This window comes from Carettochelys insculpta, chromosome 21 (genome assembly GCF_033958435.1).
Source record: "Carettochelys insculpta isolate YL-2023 chromosome 21, ASM3395843v1, whole genome shotgun sequence".
Lineage (NCBI taxonomy): Eukaryota > Metazoa > Chordata > Testudines > Carettochelyidae > Carettochelys > Carettochelys insculpta.
In genome coordinates, this window is record NC_134157.1 from 9041100 (window position 1) to 9053199 (window position 12100).

General features: G+C 48.3%; 1 protein-coding gene across 1 annotated transcript in view; it reads right to left on the reverse strand.

The window, feature by feature from the left end:
• The window catches only part of COL27A1 (collagen type XXVII alpha 1 chain), a 259743-nt gene that overhangs the window by 82801 nt on the left and 164842 nt on the right, over positions 1 to 12100 (reverse strand). The window contains exons 18-23 of the mRNA XM_075015103.1: positions 12046 to 12090; positions 10259 to 10312; positions 10102 to 10146; positions 9668 to 9721; positions 6412 to 6456; positions 4357 to 4410 (exon numbers count right to left, since the gene is read on the reverse strand). Of these exons, the coding sequence (XP_074871204.1) occupies positions 4357 to 4410; positions 6412 to 6456; positions 9668 to 9721; positions 10102 to 10146; positions 10259 to 10312; positions 12046 to 12090 (297 nt within the window). The remainder of the gene's footprint in view (positions 1 to 4356; positions 4411 to 6411; positions 6457 to 9667; positions 9722 to 10101; positions 10147 to 10258; positions 10313 to 12045; positions 12091 to 12100) is intronic.

Here is a 12100-nt window from a genome sequence, read left to right on the forward strand (position 1 = left end):
TATATACACACACACACACAGCTTTTTTGTATCAAAACAAAACAGGTGTTAGGACGCCAGCTGCGTGCCTCCCTCCACTCCAGCCAATCCTATTTTTGGGGATGCCAAGGTGCCAGTAGTCAGTACCAGTAGGTACTGGCACAAAAAAGCACCACATATACTTGTGTGTGTGGGGCGGGGGGGAGGAGAGAGAGAGAGAGAGAACACTAGAACTGGAAGGGATGTCAAGAGATCATTAAGTCCAGGATCAATTCCGTCTAGATCAGACCTGTTAGATATTTATCCAACCTGTCCTTAAATGTCTCCAATGCTAGAGAGTCCACATCCACAGCCACTCCAGGCAATTTATTCCAGTAGCTAACCATATGGACAGAAAATTTTTCCTAATGTCCAGTCTAAACCTCCCTTGCTGCAATTTAAGCCCATTGCTTCTTGTCCTATTATCAGAGGCCAAGGAGAATGATTTTTCTCCCTCCTCCTTATAATACCCCTTTAGGTACTTGAAAGCTGATATCCTTTCCCCTCCCACCCTTCTCTTACACATTAAACAAACCTAGTTTCTTTACTCTTCTCTCTTTGGTCACATTTTCTAGCCTTTTTATCATTTTAGTTGCTCTTCTCCGGACTCTTTCCAATTTCTCCACACCTTTCTTAAAATGTGGGTCCAGAACTAGACACAATACTTCAGCTTTGGCTTAATCAGTGCTGAGTAGAGTGGAAGAATGACTTCTGGTGTCTTGCTCTCAACACTCTTGTTAAGGCATCCCAGAATCATGTTTGCTTTTTTGGCAACAGTGTTACTCTCTTGACTCATACTGGGCTTGTGGTCCACTATAACCCCAGATCTCTTTCTGCAGTACTCCATCCTAGGGAGTCACTTCCCATTTTGTATGTGTGAAACTGATTGGTCCTACCTAAGTGGAGCACTTTGCATTTGTCCTTATTTAATTTCATCCTATTTGCTTCAAACCATTTCTCCAGTTTGTCCAGATAGTTTTGAATTCCGACCCTATCCTTCAAGGAAGTTGCAACCCCTCCCAGCTGGGTATCATCTGCAAACTTGATAAGTGTACTCACCATGCTGTTATCTAAATTGTTGATGAAGATATTGAACAGAACTGGCCCCAAAACTGACCCCTGACACCACTTGTTATACTCTTCTAGCAGAGCTGTGAGCCATTAATAATCACTCTCTGAGAACAGTTATCCAACCAGTTGCACACCCACACACACGTGTGTGTGTGTGTGTGTGTGTGTGTATTATGTACTATAAATGCACACATATACCACACAAGTATCAGAGAGGGAGCCATGTTAGTCTGTATCTTCAAAAACAAGTCATCCTGTGGCACCTTGTAGACTAACAGATATTTTGACGCATAGGCTTTCACGGGCAAAGACCCGCTTTATCAGATGCATGAGTGGATGTGCGGGATAATCTTTGCGTACAAAAGCTTATGCTCCAAAATGTTAGTCTATAAGGTGCCACAGGACTTCCTGTTGTTTTTTAATATTCTGTGCATTTATATTTCAAATCTGGAATTTAAATGTAGTCACAGTCTTCATTTATAAAGCTAAAGAGTGACCACATTAAACACAGGAGCCAAATTACAGACATTACACGTTACCAGGGCATGAGCTGGAACCAGGACTGCTCTGGCCTGGCTGGAGCACCCAGCTCTGTGGCACATCTGAGGATGGTGTGGATGGGGGCTGCTCTGGCCAGGCTAGGGGCAATCCCAGGCTAGGCTGTTGGGGATGAGGATTCCTTTGGCCACACTAGAGCACCCTCCACTTGCAGCAGTGCCACAGACAGGGACGATCCAGCTGGACCAGAGCAGCCCTGGTTCCCAGTGTGCTGCAAACAACTGATTAAACTTCTAATGTAACTAGTTAACCAGTTAAATAGGATTTTCTTGCCTTAGTCTGGCTGGGAGGGAGGTGCAGGAGCATGCTGAGGGTGGGCTGTTTGGAAGGGTGGGTGAGCTGGGGGTGGGGTGTTTGGTTAAGGGGAGGGTGCGGGAGCAAGGAAGAACACAGAAGCAGACTTGGAGAAGGAGAGATGGGCTGTGGGGATGAGGAGCTGACCAGGGCGAGGAGAGGTGGGTGGGAGGCAGGTGCAGGAGCTGACCAGGGCTGGGAGAGCTGAGTGATGGGGTGGGGTGCAACAGGGATGGAGATGCAGGAGCTAGTCACGATTGGGTGCATTTACCTCCCTGCCATTCCCAAGGTGCCACCCTCTGCTGCTCTTATGGGGCAAAATCTGCCCAGTCAGGGTAGCAGGGAGACCCTCCCATGAGCAGTTTCCAGCACCCCATTCCCATAGCCAGCAGCACGCAGCGCTGCATTTCTTCTCCCCCACGTGCCAGATCCAGCCCGCCAAGCTCAGGGCTTCTCAGCCCGACGTAGACTGTTCTTGAACGGAAAGGTGTTGATGTAGCTTTTAAAAGGCTCCTTCATTGGCAGGGTCATTGTGCTTGTTGACTGGTTATTTAAAAAAAAAAGTCACTGCATGACAATTGGCTGCTTTGTGCATGCGGCTGTGCTTTAGCTAATCAAATTGCTGTCTTGTGCAATTGTCAGCAGGGGATGAAAGCAGAGAGTAACTAAGTGCTTTTGGAAGAGGCAGTGGAGTAAAAAGTACAATTTAAAAAAAAAATTGAGTAAAAGTTGAAGTCTCACCAAAAACAAATTACTTGAGTATAGTACAGCTACCAGACAAACATACTTGAGTAGTGTAACTAAGTATTTCTACATTTACTTTCCACCTCTGCTAGTTTTACAACAGGCTACATAAAAGCTGCTACTGAAGTCAGTACCATCAAAAAGTTCATTCAGACAATGACTTGTTTCCTTCTGCTGAAATGTACATAACAATATTTCCAGTCCAATTCATTCAGTTGATAATAAGATGGTAGAAAATCAGCACGTTTTCAGTAGTAGTTGTCTGTGATATTTTTGCATGTTTTTGTAAGATATTTTTAAGTGATGTGTAATTGGTTACATGCAAAACAAATCTGACTCCTGAGAAGGGGATAGTAATCTGGAAAGGTTGAATGGCACTTGTTTCAAAACTTCAGACTACTTTCGGACCACTTTTCTCACCCAGTGATTCACGTACCCTGAGGGGTACATGAGAGAAGTCTGGGGGTACTTTCTTTTCTTTTTTTTTTTTTGAAAAGCAGGTACTTTATAGAAAAGGTTGAGAAACACTGAATTAGGTGACATCTAAGGGAGGCCATGGATGAGCTAGGAATCAAACCCCCATCACCTGAGTCCCATTCCAGCATCCTGTCCAGTAGACCTATTTTCTAACCTGGCTCCTGCTGGAGCTACCTCCCTGCTGTGCAGATTTCTAACAGACACAGCATAGACACTGCCTGTTCTTTGCTTGTTAGCCTCAAGAGGTGCCCCAACCTCAATTTTACATGCCCCCATGAGGAAATACGGCAATCAGATTTGCTTTTAGGATGCAAATGGTCAGAAGCAAAGCCTTATGGGAATCCCCCACAAGGCCCATGAGCACTCTTAAGCCTACTAACAACCAGGAGCATGAAGGGCCCTGGGCACGTGAACTGGTGAAAGGACTGTGAGTGTGTGAGAGGGGCCAGGAGTAACCATTAAGCAAGTCAGCAGCAAGAGCTGTTCTGGCACCCAGATCGCTGGCGTGTAGGAAGGCCTTGGAGTGCTGCTTCTAACTATGCATCATTGCAGGGAAGGCATTGCTACTGACTTGGCCTTTGTCTTTCCTGCTGTAAAGAGAGCAGGAGGAGTTAAGCCCCTCCCTGCAGTCAGGGCTGACTACCCCAGGGCTCAGATTCCAGGCTTCCCCAGAAGTTTACCTAAGTCACATGGGCTTAGCTTTGGCCAGTGTTAGAGAAGGGCAAGCTTCCCCAAGGCACACACAGGCACCCAGCGCCAAATCCTAATATGTTCCTAGGGACTATGATGTTGCAGCATTAGTTTGGAAAGGGGGGCTGCCTACTGCAGAGCCCTCGCTCTCCAGTCCGACATTTGGCCCATTTCCTAACAGGGAAGAGGTCCAGGTACAGATATATGTACCTACAATGTACAAACACACTGGGGAAGGAAAGATAGCTCGTCTTTGTCTGTCTGTGCAGCGGGCCACGTGTCACAGCCTCTATCGAGCTCTGCCACTGGTAGCAGCAGGGATCCTGAAAGAAAGAGGGAGCGGCAGGAAAGACCCAGAGGATTTCCCTCATTATTCTTTCTTATGCAACACACCAGTTCAGGACACAAATAAACTCTGGCACACAGAATTCACCACACCCAATACTTTCCCACCCCCGCCTATAGTGAGATGCGGTATGGAAAGATACATCCACACAGACTTACCATGGGGCCTTCTTGACCATGCTCTCCTCGTAGTCCAGCAGGGCCAACTGCTCCCTGAAACCAGAAATAATCCTGTAAAAGTGGCCCAGTGAAAAGGCTGCCGTGTTTTAATTCACTCGCCCAGGCTGACGCCTCTTAACAGCAGTTCATCAACCCAGAGAAACCCAAACTGAGCAACAGCACGAGGGAAAACAGTGGAGGGTGGGTAAAAAAAATGAAATCCCTTTTCCAAGGCAGAAGGACGGCAGGAGACGGGGTAAAAATCATGAGTCACCTTAAAGGCAGAGTTCTGTGTTTGAGATCAAAAGTTTAATGAATTCTGTACACGTCCCATTCCATAGACAAGACGGTTTGATTCTTTCTAGACTCCCAGATGTCAGACTCTCTCCTTGGCATATACCAGGCACATGGCCACCAGCACTAGGAAAGGAGATGCCAAAGATCCATTTTGAGCAAGAATGGGCTGTGACTGTTATACACATGGCTTTTCTGAATGACTGCTGGCGACACTAATTCCAATGGGAGTGGAGGGATGGCACTCTACTCCTCAAAAGGCAGCTTCTTCCAACCAATCAGAGGACCACCCTGAAAATAGGTTCCAATGGAATCACTGGGTAGACAAATGTCTGTGCTACTGACAGCAGAGCTCTATATGTTTGCTCATCAACACGGGAGCTGAACACTGTCCACTGAAAATTAACAGCAACGGCAGAAGTTACTACTGGACTTGATTTTGATGGAGTTTGTGACGATTCTCCCTCCTTTTTCTTGTTTTGGGTGCAGGAGAGGATTTGGTGGCTTTTGCCCTCCCTTCCTTTTTCTCTAGGATTCTTCTCCCCACTCCCCCTTTTGGCAAGCGGAAGATAAGGGGTCAGAGAACAGCGCTGAGTGTACCATTTTCATGGGAGAAAGGCATTTTCCACGTGCCGAGATTTGTTCTCACCTGGTGAAGGGTTCTGCAGTGCTGTTTCTGCCAGACAGTCAACACAGCAAAGACCCTGAAAAAGCCACCTGCCTCTTCTCTGCACGTGGGGCCACATGGAAGCAATTCATGGAGACATCCCACTCGCCGCCCCCCAGGAGACTAGGGTTTGGTTACCTCCATTTGCAGCAACCTGGCACGGTTCCTGCTATCAGCAAGGGCACTTCACCCATATGGCCCCAAGCATGGAAGCAGAGGGCCAGGCCCTCTCAGGGTATATTTGTCATGAGTGTGCCTCAGGTGGTGCTATCCAGTGTCTGGAGCAGGAGGACGTGTCAAGCCAATGGTCAGAGAACAGGGGCAGGGATAAGGAATAGGTCAGGAAAGCTGGAACCAGGGACAAGCCAGGCTGAACAGGGCTCAGAAACCAGACAGCAGGGGCTGAGCTAACTGCCCAGAGGAATTCACCCACTTGCATAGATGACTTTCTGTGCCTCCCTCTGGCTTAAATAGCATACCTGGACCAATTGGCAGTGTCCGACACTCCTGTAGCCAGCACTCCTCCAGTTACTAGCAAGCCATTAGATGGCAGTTGGTATGCAAAGGTTGCCTGTAGACCTGCAGACCCCTGGATTCTCACAAGATCCATATTGTCACCAGAGGGTGCAAACCCGAGCTGGCCTCAGCCTGCTGCAGAGTCACAACTCCACAGTCTGGAGTTAGTTAATTAAAGCTAGATCAGGTATGTCTATATGAGCATCTTCTATCTCACCCTGTGAGTAGAGCACAGAAACCTGCAGCAGAAATCCCTGGGCTTTGGAATGCATTCCCACCAGAGAGCAAGCAGGCCTCTTAGGCTGCACAGGTAGATGATACTGTCTGGGCTGGCCTCTGCCTGAGTTCTGGAGCCACACGGCACCCTCTGAAGCTTGCTCTGTTTAGGCCAGTAGCTCAGGACAGGGCAGAAGCATTTTACTACCTTCAGGGATGTAGGTCCCAGATACAGCAGTGATGGGCTCATTATGACTTACAACCTCAGTAACGATGAGACTTCACTGCAATGGCAGCCAGATGGGAAAGAATATTTGTAACTATATATGTACGTGGAGTGAGATAGGGCAAAAGATTCTTACCGGGTCTCCTTTAGGCCCAGGGGGTCCGTCCATCCCAAGTGGACCCTAGACAGAAAAAGAAAGAAAATAAGCTTTAACTATGAGCAAATATACAGGCCCCATTCTGTAGGAGTAGTGTTTAAATGAAATCAAAGCCAAAGAGAAGCCTGACCAGCTTCTTTCACCTCAGAGTGGGAGAAGATGTCACAAGACTGGCGTTGCATTTCCTACTCCTTTCACTCTGCTGTTCAAATGCCACATGTCCTTGAGCTCGGCACTCAGTGGTTCATGCCCACTGGTGACACAGGATCTCAAGTAATTTCACCTCCTGAGCCCTGGCTGCTCCTGCCTGTGCCCTCCCAGTCTTACAGAGTTTCCACTTGGATGTCCTACACACGAAAGTCAGCCAGGCAACAGAGACTGTCTCTGCAACAGATGCGCAAGGAGAGGTCAGAACTGAAAAACACTACCCTGGTGAAATGTCCATGGGGATGGAGAAGTTTGTCCCAACTTTTCCCACGGCCCATTAGGGAAACAAGGTGGATCTGAATGTACGTTTTCATGCCCACAACCACATTTTCCCATGTGTACTATCGACCTGGGATATACCTGGCTAAGACTAGCCTTTCTCTGCCTCTCCATCAGTCTTTTCTCCTTCCACTACCCTCATAGGGCTGATCTACCAATACCCCCAGGTGTCTCCGGCAGGGCCATGTTCAGACTCTTCTAAGAGCTGCTGTTTCCTCACCAGTATAACCTCACCCACAGTCTTGGATTTCACCCACCGCGGCGAGAACCAGACTCCAGTCCTCAGGAAGGGGGAAGGGAAGGTGCAGGACGTTGCAGCATCATTGACAAGAAGGTTGCATACGTCATTGCTCACGCACACCGAAGGTGCACACCCAGCCCTGGCTTCTCTCCTACTCTGGCCAGTCAAGTGAGGGGCCCACAAATACCAACCTAGATCTCTCCCTGGGGTCACTGCCTCACCCTGTATCCATAGAGACTCTGTTTCACTGCCACATGCCTCTGTGAAGTCACTGCCTCACCACCCCCATCCTGAGTGACCAAATCTTGGTCTCCCTGGAAACAGGGTCTTTCAAATGTCACTAAGAGTCACAGGGTTGGAATGGATCAGCTGTGAGGTTCCAATGTTACTGCCTCGCAGAGCAATACAGGCCAGCGAGGCTGCGTGTATCAGCCAAGCAAAGCTAGGCCAGAGCTACTACAAAGGAGCCTCACCCTCAGGGGAGCCCAGTGCACACTTGGTCAGCAGCTTGGAGGGCTGGTTAGAAAACCGGAGTCAGGATTCTAATCCCAGCTCCATTCCTGGCTCATTGCGTGACCTTGGTCAAGTCTTGTCACCGGTCTGTGCCTCAGTTTCTCCATCTACAAAGCAGGGCTTACCTGTTGCTGTAAGACACTTTTTGACCCTCAGATGAAAAGTGATCTGTCAGCACAAAGTGTTAGTAGCGACACTTAGTGCGAGGTGGCCAGTTTTCGATTGTTCTCTAGCGTGTAGACTGGCCAAGCCAGGAAAGGCCCTGCACAATCTCATTGGCATGTGTTATTCTGCCAGGTGACAGTGGCTGAACTCCCCACCCGATCCAGTCCAACAGGTTGAGGAATGTTCTGGTAATCCGTGGGCTGAACTCTGTGGAGTTTGCTGAAAACTGACAAACCAGGAAAGCCTGATGTCCAGCAAAGTCACCGTTGGGTCACTCAGAGTACAGGGCAGGGCAGTGACCTGAGAGAGGCCTGTGACAGTGAGCAAAGTAATTTGTTACATGCGTCGTGGGCTCTGCACTGCTTTATGGTCAGCTCCCCCTCAGCCTGTCCCCTGCTGGGCACCGAGCCAGACATGACCACAAAGGGGAAGTGTGTGTGGCTGGAGAGGGGAACTGGCTAGAGCAGGTGTAAAGAGCTTGGCAGGGTAGACAGCTATCTTCTAAATCTGAGTCAACAGTCTGATACCGTCGCAAAAAAGCAAACATCATTCTGGGATGTACTAACAGGAGTGTTGTGAACAAGATGCCAGAATAGTAACAGAGAGGTAGCTGTACTCCAACAAAAACAAAGCAGCAGAACTGTAGCACTTTAAAGACTAACAGAATGATTTATTCAGTGATGAGCTTTCGTGGGACTGACCCAGTTGATCTGATGAAGTGGGTCTTTCCCACAAAAGCTCATCACCGAATAAATCATTTTGTTAATCTTTAAAGACACAAAATCATTCATCCACTCTACTCTGTGCCAGTTGGGCCTCCACTGAAGTAGTGTATCCAGTTCTGGATGCCATATTTCAGGAAAGATGTGGACAAGTCAGAGAAGGTTCAGAAAAGAGCAACAAAAATGATTAAAGGTGTAGAAAATATGACCTGCGAGGGAAGACTGAAAGATCTCTGTTTGTTTAGTCTGGAACAGAGAAGATGGAAAGAGCATGTGGTAACAGCTTTCAAACATCTAAAAGATTGTTACAAGGAGGAAGGAGAAATAGTATTCTCCTTAACCTCTGAGGATAGGATAAGCAGCAATGGGCTTAAACTGCAGCAAGGGACATTTAGGTTGGACATTAGGAAAAGCTTTCTAACTTTCAAGGAGTTTAAGTGCTGGAATAAATTGCCTAGGGAGGTTGTAGAATCTCCATAATTGGTTGCGTTTAAGAGCAGGTGAGAAACTCCTGTCAGGGATGTCTAGATGGTTCTTTGTCTTCCCATGAGTGCAAGGGACTGGCCTTGATGACCTCTTGAGATTCCTTCCAGTTCTGTAACTATGAACTGCAGGACCCTCTAGGTTATACGATACCAGAAACTGGAGACCCTGTTCAGTCAAACTGGGATCACTTTGTGCTAGTCCTGTTCCAACACACAATGAGAGACAGTCCCTTCACCCAACAGATGTCAACAGACAAAGCAGATGGAGTGGGAATATATGCAGAGGCAGAGAGTGGGAGAATGGTTTACCCAGGTCAAACAGGTAAACGGCAGAGCTAGAAACAGAACTGGGTCTCCTGGCTCCCAGGTGAGTACTCTATCCACTAGAGAATGCAGCCTCCCATTGTTGGGCACCCTGTGCATTCCCTAAGGCAGGAGTAAATACGGCCTAGATGAGTGATGCCTTTAAGTTCACTTGCCAGGTAAAATGGATGATTCCAGCTGTCCCTTTGCTTAGCGAGGATTCAAGCAAGGTGCCACCTCGTGTCATGGGACACCTGTGGCCTTGGAAAGGACACATGCTCTGTACTGAGATGGTGATGGCACATCCAGGAGCAATTTACCTGTGATCCTCTCGGCCCCGGGGGTCCACGTCTCCCTTGCAAGCCTTGCGGTCCCTACAGAAAACAAGATGGAGTGAGGACATTTTACAGCTAGGTTTGAATTAACCGGCATGCACTGAAAACCTGGAAATGCCACCTTCTGACCCAGTCCATTGGGCGTGTTGCATTCCTCCCTCAAGGAACACGTGGGAGTGTTTGCACCAAGGGCGGGATGTACAAAGACTGAGAGGGATACTTAAGCCTTCAGGCCAAGCAGACCCCTCTCACCAACTCTCACTTCGGCTCCCAGTCAGCCAGCTGAGCTGTTGTATTCGGTGGCCTGGAGAGACAGCTAGCGGGAACTGGGCTCCACACTTCAACTTGTTTCACAAAGATCCCCAAAGCAACTGGTATAAGGCTAGTGTCTAAATGAGGGAGAAGGATCGAGGACGTACCTTGGGGCCCTGTGGGCCTGGCAAGCCAGAAGGGCCTGTTTCTCCCTATGAACAAAGCAACACAGAAACGCTCAATAAAGCAGCAAAGCCAGCAAAGATTGGCACGCAGGAGCAAGGTATATGCCGCCGTCCCTGATGCTGGCCGGTACAGACTCACCTGAGAGCCATTGACGCCTCGCAATCCAACTGGCCCTGGCTGTCCTGGCTCCCCCTGCAATACACACAAAGTGTAGCGCCCAGAGGTATTCTGTCATAAAACGTGATGTAAATGTAGGTAAATATGTCATAACATGTGAGGGAGCCAGTCACTTAACTCTTTCACGGATGTCCCTCAGAACAGCCAGGGTCTGGCTGGAGCAGGTGCAGGCACAGGCTGTGAGATGTGACAAGCAGCTGGAACTTCTCCCAGCAAGGTTGCAATATTGAGCAGATTGGAGTGGCTGCTTCTGTTAGCAGCCTATGTACCTGCCTGGTTAGGCCCTTGCTTGTAGATTGGCTGGATGGTTGGCCTGAGCCTGCCATAGGACTTGCAGGCGATTACCTCAGATGACCTGACATCAGGGATGACTCACAGCAAACCATGAGCTGGGCTCCCTACCCAACTGCCCACAAATGGGTGTTCTCTTGTGGCTTCCAGAAGAGGGCACTCCATGGAAGGCGTACAAACTAGAAACTCAGGTCTCTATGTTCCTGGGCTCATTACAGGAGTTACCAGGTGAAATGTTACAGCCTGTGGTGTACAGGAGGTCAGACTAGTCTAGTTAATCTACTATCCCTGGGCGATTTCCATCAGCTCCATGGGGCTAACACACAGTGGAGTCCACCAGAAATACAAGATTGTGGGCAGTTTGAGACAGATTCTGGTCCATGCTTGTACAACTTGCAGCACAATGCGGTCCTGGGCCCTGAGCCATGATCCTGGGTGCTACCACTCCCCACCTTAATACACCGTAACATTTCCTAGCCTCACAGTTCACAAAAGACCTTCCAAGAGCAACCACGAAGCACAGAGATGAGCCAAAATGGAGACAACAGGTCACTGGCACAAGCAGGTCAGTTCGTCTCCTTCCACACTTACTTACCACCTCCCACTGTACGCTGCAGAGTGATTTACTATACTATGCTGCAACCCCATGCCACCAATTCATTCCCATAGAGATCAATGCTCATGCACGTCCTGTCTCCTCACGATGGCACTGCCAAGGCACAGGGACAATTCTGGCCACATATTTAAAACTCAATAATGCCCTTGCATTGAAAAGTTCCCAATTGCACAACAATGTCATTTCTTCGTGGTGTGCCAATGAGAGAGAGGAGCCAGCTGGGAAAGAAATTCCCTTTTCTTCCACTTTCCTCCTTTCTGCAGACGGCGTTTGCATCTCGTGCACATGGGACCGTGCCCTGCCCTTTTCACCACTGGCCAGGTCTCCTTTTGAGCTGGAAGTTCCACCATTTCAAAGGTGTTTTCCTTCCACACTGGAGTGAAAATTCAAATTTCAAACCTTCCTGGGAAAGTCGAGTTTTGAAAACGTGCCCTTCCCAGTTTGACTTTTCTCTTTCACGTTCGAATTTGTTATGCACAAGGAAATGTTTTTTAAAACAAAGCTAGTCAAAGGGTTCCATCTCCAAAGCATCAAAACAAGATTTTTTGTCCTTATGAAGGTGCATCATTTTGATTTGCCTCAGCCCCTCAAATAAGTTTGCTGAAATTGACATGTGCCCTGGAAAGTTTCAGTTTCAACCAAACGCTATTTTCTAACAGAAAGACATTTTGCTGGAAAATTCATAACCAGCTGTACCTCCCTTTCCATCTGTCAAGAGCAACTGCCCTAAAAGCACTGGGGTGTGACCTACAGCCTGAGACAGAGAGCAGTGAGAACTCTCTCAGGCACAAGAACCACCATGGTTTTATCCATTGGTTGAACTGAAAGATTATAAACTTACCATAGGTCCGACTGGCCCAGGGGAGCCCACTGCTCCACGTTCCCCCTGAAACAGG